The sequence below is a fragment of the Hippocampus zosterae genome, chromosome 2, assembly GCF_025434085.1.
Source record: "Hippocampus zosterae strain Florida chromosome 2, ASM2543408v3, whole genome shotgun sequence".
In the NCBI taxonomy this organism is placed as follows: Eukaryota; Metazoa; Chordata; class Actinopteri; order Syngnathiformes; family Syngnathidae; genus Hippocampus; species Hippocampus zosterae.
The window spans coordinates 11,190,201-11,203,721 of record NC_067452.1 but is presented as its reverse complement, the minus strand read 5'-3'; the positions used below and the strand labels follow the sequence as shown (position 1 = coordinate 11,203,721).

Genomic DNA, 13,521 nt, shown 5'->3' with positions numbered 1-13,521 from the left:
TGGCGGTACGCAGACTCGTCGCCGTCTTTGATGAGACCGATGACCGTGGTGTCGTCTGCGAACTTTATGAGTTTGACAGCTGGATCTGTTGAGGTGCAATCGTTTGTGTAGAGAGAGAAGAGCAGTGGCAAGAGGACACATCCCTGTGGGGCTCCAGTGCTGGTGGTGCGTATTGATGATGTTGTTGCTCCCAGTCTCACCTGTTGTGTCCGTCCCGTCAGGAAGCTGAGGATCCACTGGCAGATCGTAGGGGACACACCGAGTTGGAGTAGTTTGGGGGTGAGGAGTTCCGGGATGATGGTGTTGAACGCAGAGCTGAAATTCACAAACAGAATCCTTGCGTTGTCACGTCGCGCGTCCGCCAGCAGGTGGCGGGTTTTCTCCTCCGCCATCGGCACACCTGCCCGTAATTTCGGGCTGATTACCCCCCTTTATTTTGAGACTCCGGCAGTCATCTCACTGCCGGAGAATTCCACGCCGCGCCATTGTTCCTTCGCGAAAGTAAAACCTAAATTAATATTACTCATTGCTTCCTAGCCTTTTGGCAATTGTATCGTCGTACCAATTATTGATTGTATTTAAATTATTCCTATAGTCTATTCGGATATTCCTCGCTTTTGTTTTCCGCGAGCGTTTTCTGTTGTCACCTTATTTGTACCCTGGTCCTTATTTGACCAGCGCTTTTTGTTATTCTTCTTGTCGGGTATTTTGTGTTCCGTATTAAAGACTCTTTTTGTTCTTTGACAAGATCTCGTTTTCTGTCTGCTATCTCGGGGATCCACTTCCTTATTTTTTGTTGTGCCCGAAGCGATCTGTCAATCGCTTCGGGCACAACGTGACAGAATTCTCCGGCCACCATGGATCCCGCAGACATGGAAAAGATCTTGTCCGCTCTGTACCGACAAGAGCAACAGATGAGTCCGCAGGGCCAAGCCCTTTCGGAACTCCGCAGCGCGGTTTCCATGCTGGCTCATCGGTTCGATAATCTCGAACCCCGTTTGGTACAGGTAGAGACACGGGGAGCACCTCCCCCCGTGGTTCGCCCTACCACCACTGAGGCTCTCGCATCATTCCCCACAATGATGAGGGAGCCCTCGCTTCCACACCCCCCACGTTACGGGGGTGAGCACGGGCAGTGTGGACAGTTTCTCCACCAATGCTCGCTCGTGTTCGACCAACAGCCTTCCGTCTATGCTAATGACGCCGCTAAAGTGGCATATATCATGAGCTTATTGACAGGTCCGGCGGCGTCATGGGCGATGGTGACGAGCGACGCGAAGCCGAGCCTCCGGTCTTCGCTCCACGAATTCGTTACGGCGTTCCGCCGGGTGTTCCACCATCCCGTGCGGGGCAGAGAGGCGGAGGGCCGGCTGCTCGAACTCCACCAGGGAAGGCGGTCGGTGGCGGATTACTCGATCGAGTTCCAGATATTGGCCGCCCAGAGTGGCTACGGAGACCGAGCGCTGTGTGGGCTGTTTCGCCATGGATTAAATCCCCAGCTCAAGGATGAACTGGCGACCCGTGACCACAGTTCCGACCTGGCGGAGTTGATCGATCTCTCCCTACGATTAGACAACCGCCTGAGGGAGAGAGACCGGGAACGTGGAGGTGATCGGTTCCCGTCCCGGCATTCCGCGGAGGAACCGATGCAGCTAGGTGGCGAAGACGCTGTCTTGGAGGAGAGAAGGCGTCGACCCAGCGATCGGGCCATGTCTGACAGCGCCCAACAAGGTCCGCACGCTGTTCTCGGCCATCCGGAGTCGCCGCCCTCCCCTTACACCAAGTACTGTGAGTCGCGACCCCGCGTAGTACCTCCCGAGCCACGGCGTATCGACCCCCGACCGGGAAATCCCAACAGACTGGAACTCGAGGGGGAGATATTTGGGGAATCCCGGTCGCTGCGGGTTAGAGCCCTGGTAGACTCGGGGGCGGATGAATGTTTTATGGACACAGCTCTCGCGTCCGAGTTGGGTTGTGGTATTGAGGAGTTGGCTAATAAGAAGCGGGTTTGTGATCTCGATGGGCGCCCCCTGGCGGTAGTTACGTGTAGAACAGAACCACTGAAACTCCGTCTCTCCGGTAACCATGTCGAGCATCGCCGTTTTTATTTAATGCGGTCCCGTAATGCTCCGGTCATTCTTGGGTTGCCCTGGCTCAAGACCCACAACCCCGTAATTTCCTGGGAGCGCCCAGCAGTAGGCAGTTGGAGCGAATACTGTTATAAACACTGTCTACGATCGGCCATCGGGGAACATGAACGGACCAGTGTCGAAACCCCCGAAGCTATCTGCCTTGACGGAGTGCCAGATTGCTATCGGGACCTTCGTGAGGTTTTCAGCGAGGATCGCGCACGCGCTTTGCCCCCGCACCGTCCCTACGATTGCGCCATAGACCTGCAGCCGGGCGCTCCGTTGCCGACCTCACGGCTGTATCAGGTGTCCCAACCCGAGCGCGAGGCGCTAACGGAGTATATAAACAGCTCGCTCGCTGCAGGTCTCATTAGACCCTCGCGATCACCATTAGGTGTGGGGTTTTTCTTTGTGGGGAAAAAGGACAAGACCCTGCGACCGTGCGTGGATTATCGTGGGCTTAATGAGATCACGATTAAAAACAAGTACCCACTACCATTACTGGATTCCGCCTTCGCCCCTTTACAAACGGCCACTGTTTTTTCCAAACTTGATTTACGCAGTGCATATCATTTGGTCCGCATCCGGGAGGGTGATGAATGGAAGACGGCTTTTAAGACCCCGTTAGGTCATTTCGAATATTTAGTCATGCCTTTCGGGCTGACAAACGCCTCCGCCGTCTTCCAAAATCTTATCAACGACGTGTTAAGAGACATGTTGAACATTTTTTGTTTTGTTTATCTTGATGACATTTTAATTTTCTCCCGGTCGTTGCAGGAACACCAGCGACATGTCAGGCTGGTGTTACAACGGTTACTAGAAAATCGGCTCTTCGTCAAGGCAGAGAAATGCGAATTCCATGTACCCGTCATCTCTTTCCTGGGCTTCATTGTCGAACAGGGCAAGTTACGGGCAGACCCCAGCAAGACGCAGGCAGTCACTAACTGGCCGGTTCCAACGAGCCGTAAGGAATTACAACGCTTTTTGGGGTTCGCAAACTTCTACCGGCGTTTTATCCGCGGTTACAGCCAGAAAGCGCTCCCCTTGACCCGGCTTACATCTATTAAGGCCCCCTTTAGGTGGGACCCGGCCGCGGACGCGGCATTCAAAGACCTAAAGGCGGCGTTTACCAGTCCCCCGGTATTACAACATCCTGTCCCTGATCTCCCGTTTGTCGTAGAGGTGGACGCCTCGGATTCGGGGGTGGGGGCGGTGCTGTCCCAGCGTTCTCCGGTCGACCAGAGGCTGCACCCCTGCGCCTTTTTCTCCCGTCGACTCAGTGCTGCCGAGTCGAATTACGACGTAGGTAATCGAGAACTGCTGGCCGTGGTAGCCGCCTTACAGGAATGGCGGCACTGGCTCGAGGGGGCGAAGGAGCCCTTCACAGTTTATACGGACCACAAGAATCTCGAGTACCTCCGCTCCGCAAAACGACTGAACGCCCGTCAGGCCCGGTGGGCCCTGTTCTTCACCCGTTTCCATTTTATCCTTACCTACTCCCCAGGGTCCAAAAATACCAAACCTGACGCCCTTTCCCGTCTCCACGACCCCGCTGAGAAGGACCGGTCTCCGGAGGCCATTCTCCCGGCCCAGTGCATTTTGGGGTCTTTGCAGTGGGAGATTGAGCAGCGGATCCAAGCTGCTCTGGAGGGGGTTCAGGCTCCGGCAGAATGCCCCACGGGGAGGCTGTTTGTGCCTCCGTCGCTGCGGTCGGAAGTCTTACAGTGGGGACACGGGTCTAAGGTCGCATGTCATCCTGGGGTGAACCGGACTATACAACTCGTTGCCCAGCGGTTCTGGTGGCCGGAGCTCCGGAGGGACGTGACGGACTTCGTCAGTGCCTGCACCTCCTGCGCCTGCGGCAAGTCCTCACGCCGGCCCCCGGCGGGGTTGCTCCAGCCGTTGCCCGTTCCGCCTCGTCCTTGGTCCCACATCGCCCTGGACTTCGTGACGGGCCTACCGCCATCCCGTGGGAGGACCGTCGTCCTCACGATCGTGGACCGGTTCTCCAAGGCTGCCCATTTTGTGCCTCTGTCCAGGTTGCCCTCGGCGCTGGAGACCGCCGACCTCCTTATCCAGCACGTCTTTCGCCTCCACGGTATTCCACTGGACATTGTCTCGGACCGTGGGCCCCAGTTTGTATCCCGCGTCTGGAAGCGGTTCTGCCGGTCCCTCGGGGCCACGGCCAGTCTGACCTCGGGGTACCACCCCCAGTCCAATGGACAAGCCGAGCGTGCCAACCAGGATCTGGGGGCAGCCCTCCGCTGTGTGTGCCTTCACCGTCCCTCATCCTGGGTCGACCACTTACCCTGGGTGGAGTACGCGCACAACACCCTCGTCTCTTCTGCCACTGGTAGGTCCCCCTTCATGGCCGCCTACGGGTACCAGCCGCCGCTGTTCCCGTCCCAGGAGGGGCAGGTGGAGGTCCCCTCTGTGCAGCACCACCTTAAGCGGGCCCATCGCGTGTGGAAGGAGGCCCGGGCTACCTTGTCCCGCACGGCGACCAGGAACCAGCGGATCGCGGATCGTCGCCGGCGCCCTGCTCCTTCGTACGTGGTGGGACAGAAGGTGTGGCTGGCAACGAGGGATCTTCGCCTGGCCGGCACGTCTGCGAAACTGGGACCCCGGTTTACTGGACCATTCGAGGTCGAGGCCGTCATCAGCCCAGCTGCAGTCAAGCTCCGGCTACCACCCACCATGAAGGTTCACCCCGTCTTCCACGTCTCCCTACTCAAACCCGTGTCTTCCAGTGACTTGGCTCCTCCTCCCACGCCGCCGCCCCCTCCGCGGGTCGTCGACGGTGACCCGGTGTACACGGTTCGTGCCATCCTGGACTCTCGGCGCAGGGGAAAGGGGTTCCAGTATCTGGTCGACTGGGAGGGCTACGGGCCTGAGGAGCGGCAGTGGGTGCCTCGCTCCTGGATCCTTGATCCGTCCCTTTTGCGCGACTTCCACACTGCACACCCTTCCAAACCGGGTAGGCCGCCGGGAGGCGTCCATTGAGGGGGGGGTACTGTCACGTCGCGCGTCCGCCAGCAGGTGGCGGGTTTTCTCCTCCGCCATCGGCACACCTGCCCGTAATTTCGGGCTGATTACCCCCCTTTATTTTGAGACTCCGGCAGTCATCTCACTGCCGGAGAATTCCACGCCGCGCCATTGTTCCTTCGCGAAAGTAAAACCTAAATTAATATTACTCATTGCTTCCTAGCCTTTTGGCAATTGTATCGTCGTACCAATTATTGATTGTATTTAAATTATTCCTATAGTCTATTCGGATATTCCTCGCTTTTGTTTTCCGCGAGCGTTTTCTGTTGTCACCTTATTTGTACCCTGGTCCTTATTTGACCAGCGCTTTTTGTTATTCTTCTTGTCGGGTATTTTGTGTTCCGTATTAAAGACTCTTTTTGTTCTTTGACAAGATCTCGTTTTCTGTCTGCTATCTCGGGGATCCACTTCCTTATTTTTTGTTGTGCACGAAGCGATCTGTCAATCGCTTCGGGCACAACGTGACATGCGTAGGTCCCTGTGCTGTCGAGGTGCTTGAGGATGTAGTGCAGACCTATGTTGACTGCGTCTTCCACAGACCTGTTTGCCCGGTAGGCAAACTGGAGAGGAATGTCATCAGGCGCCGACAGGTATGGCAGCCTCGGTCACACGCTCCCTAGTATTATCCCTGTTTTTGTCATTTTCGTTTGTTTTTGGCGACCCTGAGCGGCTTACTTACACGAGGGAAAAGTTGCTGCGCATTGGGGAGTCTACGCTCGGTCTTTTTTCACCAGTACACGAAAATCCACAAGGTTTTTCGGAGCTAATCGCGAGCGGAGCGGCTGCGCTGTACGGAGCATGGAAACGCCGCCGGACGAGGGGGAAGCGAGCCGGCGTGCTCGTCAAGCTCCGGCAGCGTGGATTTCGAACCCCGCTCCCATCGATCCATCTTGCTAATCTACGATCTCTGCCAAACAAGATGGATGAACTTCTTCTCCTCACAAAGACCAACAAAACATTTGCACGTTCTGCTGCGCTCTGCTTCACTGAAACCTGGCTCAGTGACCGCCATCCAGATCCCGCGCTACATCTACCCGGCTTCCGCCTTCTCCGAGCCGACCGCGACACGGAGCTATCAGGGAAATCGAAAGGTGGTGGTATTTGCTTCTATATCAACGAAGAATGGTGCACTGATGTCACGAAGCTCGACGCACACTGCAGCCCGGACCTGGAGTCGCTGTCTTTAAACTGCAAGCCATTCTACTCGCCACGTGAGTTCACCTCCTTTTTACTAGTCGGTGTTTACATTGCGCCACAAGCTAACGCTAACACGGCGATACAAACGCTAGCCGAACAAGTAAACAAACTCGAACTAAAATACCCAGAGTCACCCCTGATCACTTTGGGCGATTTTAATAGAGCACATCTTAACCGTGAACTTCCCAGATATAAGCAGCACATCGACTGTTTCACCAGAGAAGGCAACACTCTAGACCACTGCTATACAACAATCAAAAATGCATACCGATCGGTCGCCCGTGCAGCATTGGGTCTTTCTGACCACAATTTAATCCACCTAATACCTGCATACAGACAGAAACTCAAATGTGTTAAACCGGTTGTTAAGACTGTGAAAAAATGGACAGATGAAGCAAAGCTAGCTCTACAAGAATGCTTAGACTGCACTGATTGGGGCGTCTTTGAAACTTCAACGGGCACACAAGTATAGTTAACCACTGACTAAAGGGAGGATGGAGACAAGCAAGACTTCAAAGGATATTTAGCCCCTTGTGGATGTGGCCCACAAGGCTTGTGTGCTTTTTTTGTTGAATCAGTTGTCTTCATAACGTTTGTCTTTCATTTATTGTTTTGTAATGTCATTTGTATTTATGTTTCATGTCCGTGTTCCTGACCAGTTCTCATAGCTTTGTTACAGCTGCAACAGTTGTGAATGCTGTACCTAACGAAAGCTGTATTCTATTGTATTCTATTTAGCGTAGTACCATCTCGTGGATGCATAGTGCAACCGCAGCCACTATTGTAGCTTCTATGCTATGCACCTTATATTGCAGTGCGCTCTATATATGAAAACTGTTTTAAAATCTGGATTGCCTTATTGTGGAGAAAATACGATATGTGCCAATTTTACAAGATGTCGCTTTCCTTAAAATTGTGATATATGTGAGCAGCCATTCCTGTTAACCATATGTGTTTTGGGCCGAATGTGTCAATTAAAAAGATTTTTAAGAATGCAATTGTCCTTGAAACTGTGAAACCATCACTACTAGGTTATAACAGCAATTTCATTTGTAAAAATGTTATTTAATCCAATCAGAAACACTTTTTGTTAAATTTGGAGCGTTATTGTAGAAACATTCTTGCCAAATTTTTACAGCTGATTCAAAGAATAATAAGAGCGTAAAAAATCATTTGTGTTGGACTGTATGTCATGACAGATTTCAATATAAACTTCAAGGTACAAACTTCTTTCTAATCATTTATTGCAGTGGTGATTACTCTACAGTGGACTGACTGAACATAATAGGTAATAGAATAGAATAGAATACAATACAATGCATGCTGATTTATATAGCACTTTCACAACAGCTGTAACAAAGTGCTTAACAAAACAGTTAACATAAAGTAAAATAATAAGCACAACACATAACACAAAACACGGACAGTCGTGCAGTCCTTACCACTTTTCCGTCACACGCTTTGTAGTTTGAAGCAGTTTGAGATGAAAGAGGAGAGAATCAAAGTCAAAGTGTCCTTTAACCGGTGGATCAGAGACTCATATAACAGGTTGTCATCTGCTCTGATTCACTGTTAGCATTACTGTCACGAAAGTCCATGTTGTCCCAGAGTAGGATGATTATTATTATTTTTTAATGTTTGAAACATGGAATAGGTTGAACAGAAGTGGGACAAGAGTTGTATATATGTGTGTTCCGGCACATAAAAAGTATAAACGGGAATGAAAGAGGGCATGGTTGCACTTGCTAAATGATCAATGGCTGGTAGTATCTCTCGGTATGGGTGAGGTCAAGGCCTATATAAAGAATGTAGTTAAAGTTGAATGCGTTGCCTGGAGTGGACGGCGCACATAATGTCATCCATATAATATTTTTAAAAAGGGTGGCATGAACGTAGTGAATAGAAATAGATGATAATAAACAAGTATATCAGTATGATTAGGACATCCTGCATTTTGTGGGTCGTTGCATTTGATTGTTAAACATTAATCTGTTTTTTGTGAACGTGAAAAAGAGAGAGAAAGTGTTGTACCTGTTATTTGTTTGTTTGCTATGAGAGCACCAGGGAAAAACAATGTGAAGAGTTAAGAAAAAGAGATATGATGTTTAACCTTAGAAATGTGCTGAGGACTAAAGATCAGTTTGAAGCTCAACTTCAGTTTTTGAAAGAAACAGTGTTCAGAAAGATAATTTAGTGTTTCTTTGATTTTATTGGTTCCCTAGAATTGTGCTTTGGGAACAAGCGTACTTTATTCACACTCCAGCACAGTAGGTGTCGTAATGCACCATGTTCGACAGGGAAAAAGTGGAACTTCCTTGCCAAGACAATTGTTCCTGCTCGGGATCAAATAACAGACGGACATGTCCGTTTGCGAAAAAACATACGTTAGAAACATTTTGTTACTGTTGCAACAATTAACGATTCTCACGAACAGTCTGTTATAAATACAATACTGTATTGGTAAATTACATCTTGTAACGAAGTCTTATTTCAGGGTACTTTGCTAAGCATCGTGCCAACTGTGTTGAATACGATTTGAAGAAATCCATTCAAGAAACGTAAGTATAAATATACGCTGTTGTGTAAATGCTGGGAAATAGGATTGCTTTAGTCTAGACAGCTGAAATTTGATTCCAGAAATGGCTAGCAGTCGCAGTGTAGACATGGATCCTGACGTTGCTCGGAGGCTGTTTCATGAGGGGGCCACCCTGGTGTTGCTGGGAGTCCCTCAGGGCACAGAATTTGGCATTGACTGCAAGTGTTGGAAGGTTGGCCCCCGCTTTCGGGGTGTTAAGATGATCCCCCCAGGACTGCACTTTCTCCACTACTGCTCTGTCAATCCACCGAGCTGTGGAGGAGAAGTTGGCCCAAAGACCGGCTTGTTCCTCAGTCTCAAACCCAGAGACATCTTGTTGGCTAACTGGAACCCTAAAGAAGAGGATCTGGACTTCTCTGCCTCCCAGAACGAGGAGGAAGTGAGCAGAATCAGAGCGAACCTGCAGGACCTGGACCCTTACCTCGGACCTTATCCCTATGAGGTGATGAGGAAGTGGGTGTCCCTCACGAACCGACTGAACGAGGAGGTGGCCAACAACTTGCAGCCGCTCTCGGGCCGGGTCTGTGCCTTCAGCGACGTTATCCCCGAGACCAATTTCCGACATACCAAGGACCGAGCCGAGCAGCCGAGGAACGACACGGCCTGCCAGACCATGAGGGAGGGACTGGACAGGCTTCCCAAGATGAAGCTGCGGGAGGGGACACAATTGCGCCTCTCTGTCATCCCAGAGAAGACTTACCCACCTGGGGCCACGCCCGCCCAGATCACACAGTGCAGCCTGGACCTCACCTACGCCCTGGAGACTCTGCTCGACAAGAATTACCAGCAGACGCCTCTCGACCTGCTCGGTGAGTGTTCTCCTGGCTCATTACGACACATAACTCGACGGTCTTTGTACAATTGACTACATTTGGCATTGGTAGGCCTGAAAGGATGAATCGAATAACTTGAAGAATTCAGTGACCTTCATTTAAAATGTAAAATCCCCGCTTCGAATTGATGTTACTGTACACGAGAGGTGCAACAATTACTCAAGTAATCAGCAACTAAGCGATTTATTAAATTAATCAGTAAGTATGTTGATAATCCATTAATCGTTTAGAAACATCGTTTAACTTAAACTTGTCCAATCCTCTTAATTTAATTCTTTCAACAGAAAATAATATTGGAATTCTCTTGTCCAAGTAAGCAGATTGATTCTCTGTGTCGAATCAAAATAAGACATTAGCAATAATATGTTGCTTTTAATCATGTTTGCCAGTTTTCTTTTGTATTACAGACCAAACCAGAAACTGAATCAAAATCAATTTACGTCTGTGCATTTTATGCACAGAAATAATGTCCTGTTTTTGAATAAGGGGATCACAATACAAAATGGTTTTTTTTGTTACCACTTCATCAATTGTTTGAAAAAAAAAGGACAGATTAATAAAGGACTCATTGGTTGCAGCTCTCCTTCTATCACATCTTGGTTCGATTTGGAATCTATAGCGACTGTGTTTGTGTGTGGGGCTTAGTCGAGTGAATGGTTAGCATCTCTGGTCGGCCTCACGGTTTTGAGATTTGGGATTTGAGTCTCAGCTCCAGACTCCACTCCTGTGAGGAGATCGCATGTTGTCCCTATACTTGCTTTGATACTCCGACGTCGCCCCACATTCCAAAATTGAAGACTGTAAATTGACCTTTATGTATGAATGTGTTACGAACAAGCAGTATAGAAAAGGAATGGTGAATGGAGAGATTGTCGAAAAACGTTCACGTTTTCTCCACCGAATTTGACCTGACAACAAAACTCCTTTCCCAGGTGAGCTGCAGTTTGCCTTTGTCTGCTTCGTGGTCGGAAACGTGTACGAGGGCTTTGAGCATTGGAAAAGTCTTCTGAGCCTGCTGTGTCGAGCAGAGGCGGCCATGCAGAGGCACAAGGAGCTCTACCTGGAGCTCATTGCCGTACTCTACCACCAGCTGGGAGAAATCCCTCCTGACTTCTTTGTGGACATTGTGTCTCAGAACAACTTCCTCACTTCCACGCTGCAGGTACCAGCTTCATGGGGCAAAACCCACCCAATGGTTTTATCTTACTTACTCATGAGGCAAGGCATCTCATACACAATGCAACTCAATGTGCTTCACACAAGCAGTTACCCATCTACAAGCATTTACAAACACAACAGGTAACTACATTCCGAAGCAAAGTAGAGAAAACAAATGAAGCTGACAAAAATTGCTAAAGGAATGGGCATTAACAGCAATTAAACTTGAAAAACATTTAAAAGTAAAGTCAAGAAATGCGAGTAGATTTATAAAATAACAAAAAGGAAAACAATGATTTCACGTGTTTTAGAAAATTTTATCAAAGTATGGGTGGGGGGGAGGAATCTTTAACCGAGACTTAAAAGCACTTACACTTAGGACTGACTTCACTAATGTTAATAGCTTATTCCATTTATGTGCAGCATAACAGCTGATTGCAACTTCACCATGTTTATGTTGAACTCTGGGCTACACTACTTGATCCAAGTCTGCAGCTCTCAGAGCCCCAAAGGGTTTATATTCACTCAGCATTTCTTTAATTTATTTAGGGCTCAAACCGCTAAATGATTTATACACCAGTTGCAGAATTTTAAAATCTATTCTACAACTGATTGCCAGGCAGTGTAAAGCCTTTACTGGAGTAATATGTTCTGATCTCTTTGTTGTGGTCAGAACCTAAGCTGCAGCATTCTGAATAAGATGCAGCTGTGTGATGCTCTTTGAGCGAGTCCAGTAAGAGCATCTAATTAATCAAGTCTACAGGAGATAAAAGCATGAATAAATTTCTCCTGGTCTGCTTGGTTTCTGCAACCCTTCAGTCTGGATATGTTTCTCAGCTGGTAAAAGGCTGTTTTTGTGATTGATTTGTTATAATTGCTGAAAATCAGCACCCCAAGATTCATTCATTCATTCATCTTCCGAGCCGCTTGATCCTCACTAGGGTCGCGGGGGGTGCTGGAGCCTATCCCAGCTGTCTTCGGGCAGTAGGCGGGGGGCCAGCCAATCGCAGGGCACACAGAAACGAACAACCATTCGCACTCACACTCACACCTAGGGACAATTTAGAGTGTTCAATCAGCCTGCCACGGATGTTTTTGGAATGTGGGAGGAAACCGGAGCACCCGGAGAAAACCCACGCAGGGAGAACATGCTAACTCCACACAGGGAGGCCGGAGCTGGAATCGAACACGGTACCTCTGCACTGTGAAGCCGACGTGCTAACCACTGGACTACCGGGCCGCCTGCACCCCAAGATTGTCCAATACAATTTCCTCCGTTTTGTTTTGGTTTAGCTGATGGAAGTTTTGGTTCATTGGTTCAGTTGTTAATTTGCTCAAGACAGTGATGAGCTGCTCATCTGAATCAGGTGTGGTGCCCCTGGGAGAGCTGTTAAAAGCTCTCTTTGATGATGCATTGGCATTGGTTGAAAAAACGTTTTTTTTTTGGCCTCTTGAAGAGTGATGATTGTGGAGGGACATGCACAGGAATTCAGCCCAACGCCAACAATTTCCAATACCAACCTGGCAGCAGACAACAGAATAAAACAAAGCAAAAGAAAAGCAAATTGAATTACATATACAGTAAGTATTACAAATGATACAATCTGATGTACACGAAAAAAAGCGTAAAACATATCCCCACGCCCCCCAAAAAATTGCTGCTGCATACAGTCATAAATAACCAACCCCCCAAAAATGGGCGTGTTCATGTTGTTTTTCCCATGCAGTCTTGAGAGTGACTTTGGCTTTTTTTTCCGACAGGACTTCTTCCAGTTGGCCACTGGGCCCAGTGTGGACGAAGCGCTACGCAAGAGAGCAGAGAAGTTCAAAGCCCACCTTACCAAGAAGTTTTCCTGGGATTTCGATGCAGACTTGGACGAGTGCGCGCCTGTGGTGGTGGATCTTCCCGAAGGTTTTACTGTGGACTGATTTGACGCTCACTGGAAGATTAGGCAAGCTCGAGCTTCCATGTCAGATAGGTGTCCCTCACCAAAGGCTGGTGTGGAAACCTGTACATTGTTGTGGTCATTGATCTTTCATCTTGTACACAACATTGGTGCTCGGTGGTGGGTTACAGGTGTTGTCAGCAGTGTTTTTAAGGTCTCATATGAAACATGTTATAATCTTTGCAACTTCATGTCTATAGATCTGGAATTTCCAGACAGTCTGTATGCTTTCAAAGACGTTTCATGTAAATCTAAAAATAAAAAGAAATAACAATAAACCAAGCTTTGCCTCGAAGATAGGTGAACAACTATGTCCTTCCTATAAGTAATGGTTAAACCAAATTGGGAATAATGCATGAAAAGATGTTTTCAGTGACGCTGCACATAAAACAGTACAACAGTGTAAAGTGATGGTGCTGCATCTGCACACATAGTCCTAAACAATTGAGAAAAGGAAGAACCATCATTTCAAGACAAAAGGAGCACTTGTTTATTGGTTGTGAACAAATCATTTTTCTGTTTATGGTCTACAAAAACGGTTAAGAAACTTATGATGGAAGGGTTATTGTCATATCGTGCCTCTGGCACTAGATGGCGTAATTGGGCTTTCAAGATCA

At 48.8% G+C, this 13,521-nt stretch overlaps 1 protein-coding gene across 2 annotated transcripts; it reads left to right on the top strand.

Annotated features, from left to right (window-relative positions):
• The first annotated feature begins 7,982 nt into the window (after window positions 1-7,982).
• aar2 (AAR2 splicing factor) lies at window positions 7,983-13,186 on the top strand. Of its 2 annotated transcripts, XM_052056827.1 has the most exons (4): window positions 7,985-8,929; window positions 9,009-9,776; window positions 10,733-10,962; window positions 12,720-13,186. In XM_052056827.1, exons 2-4 carry the CDS (start codon window positions 9,011-9,013, stop codon window positions 12,885-12,887), a joined length of 1,164 nt encoding a protein of 387 aa, XP_051912787.1. In that variant the 5' UTR covers window positions 7,985-8,929; window positions 9,009-9,010; the 3' UTR covers window positions 12,888-13,186. The 2 variants fall into 2 exon arrangements, with proteins under 2 accessions (XP_051912782.1, XP_051912787.1); XM_052056822.1 differs by having other exon boundaries at window positions 7,983-9,776.
• Window positions 13,187-13,521: the final 335 nt, after the last annotated feature.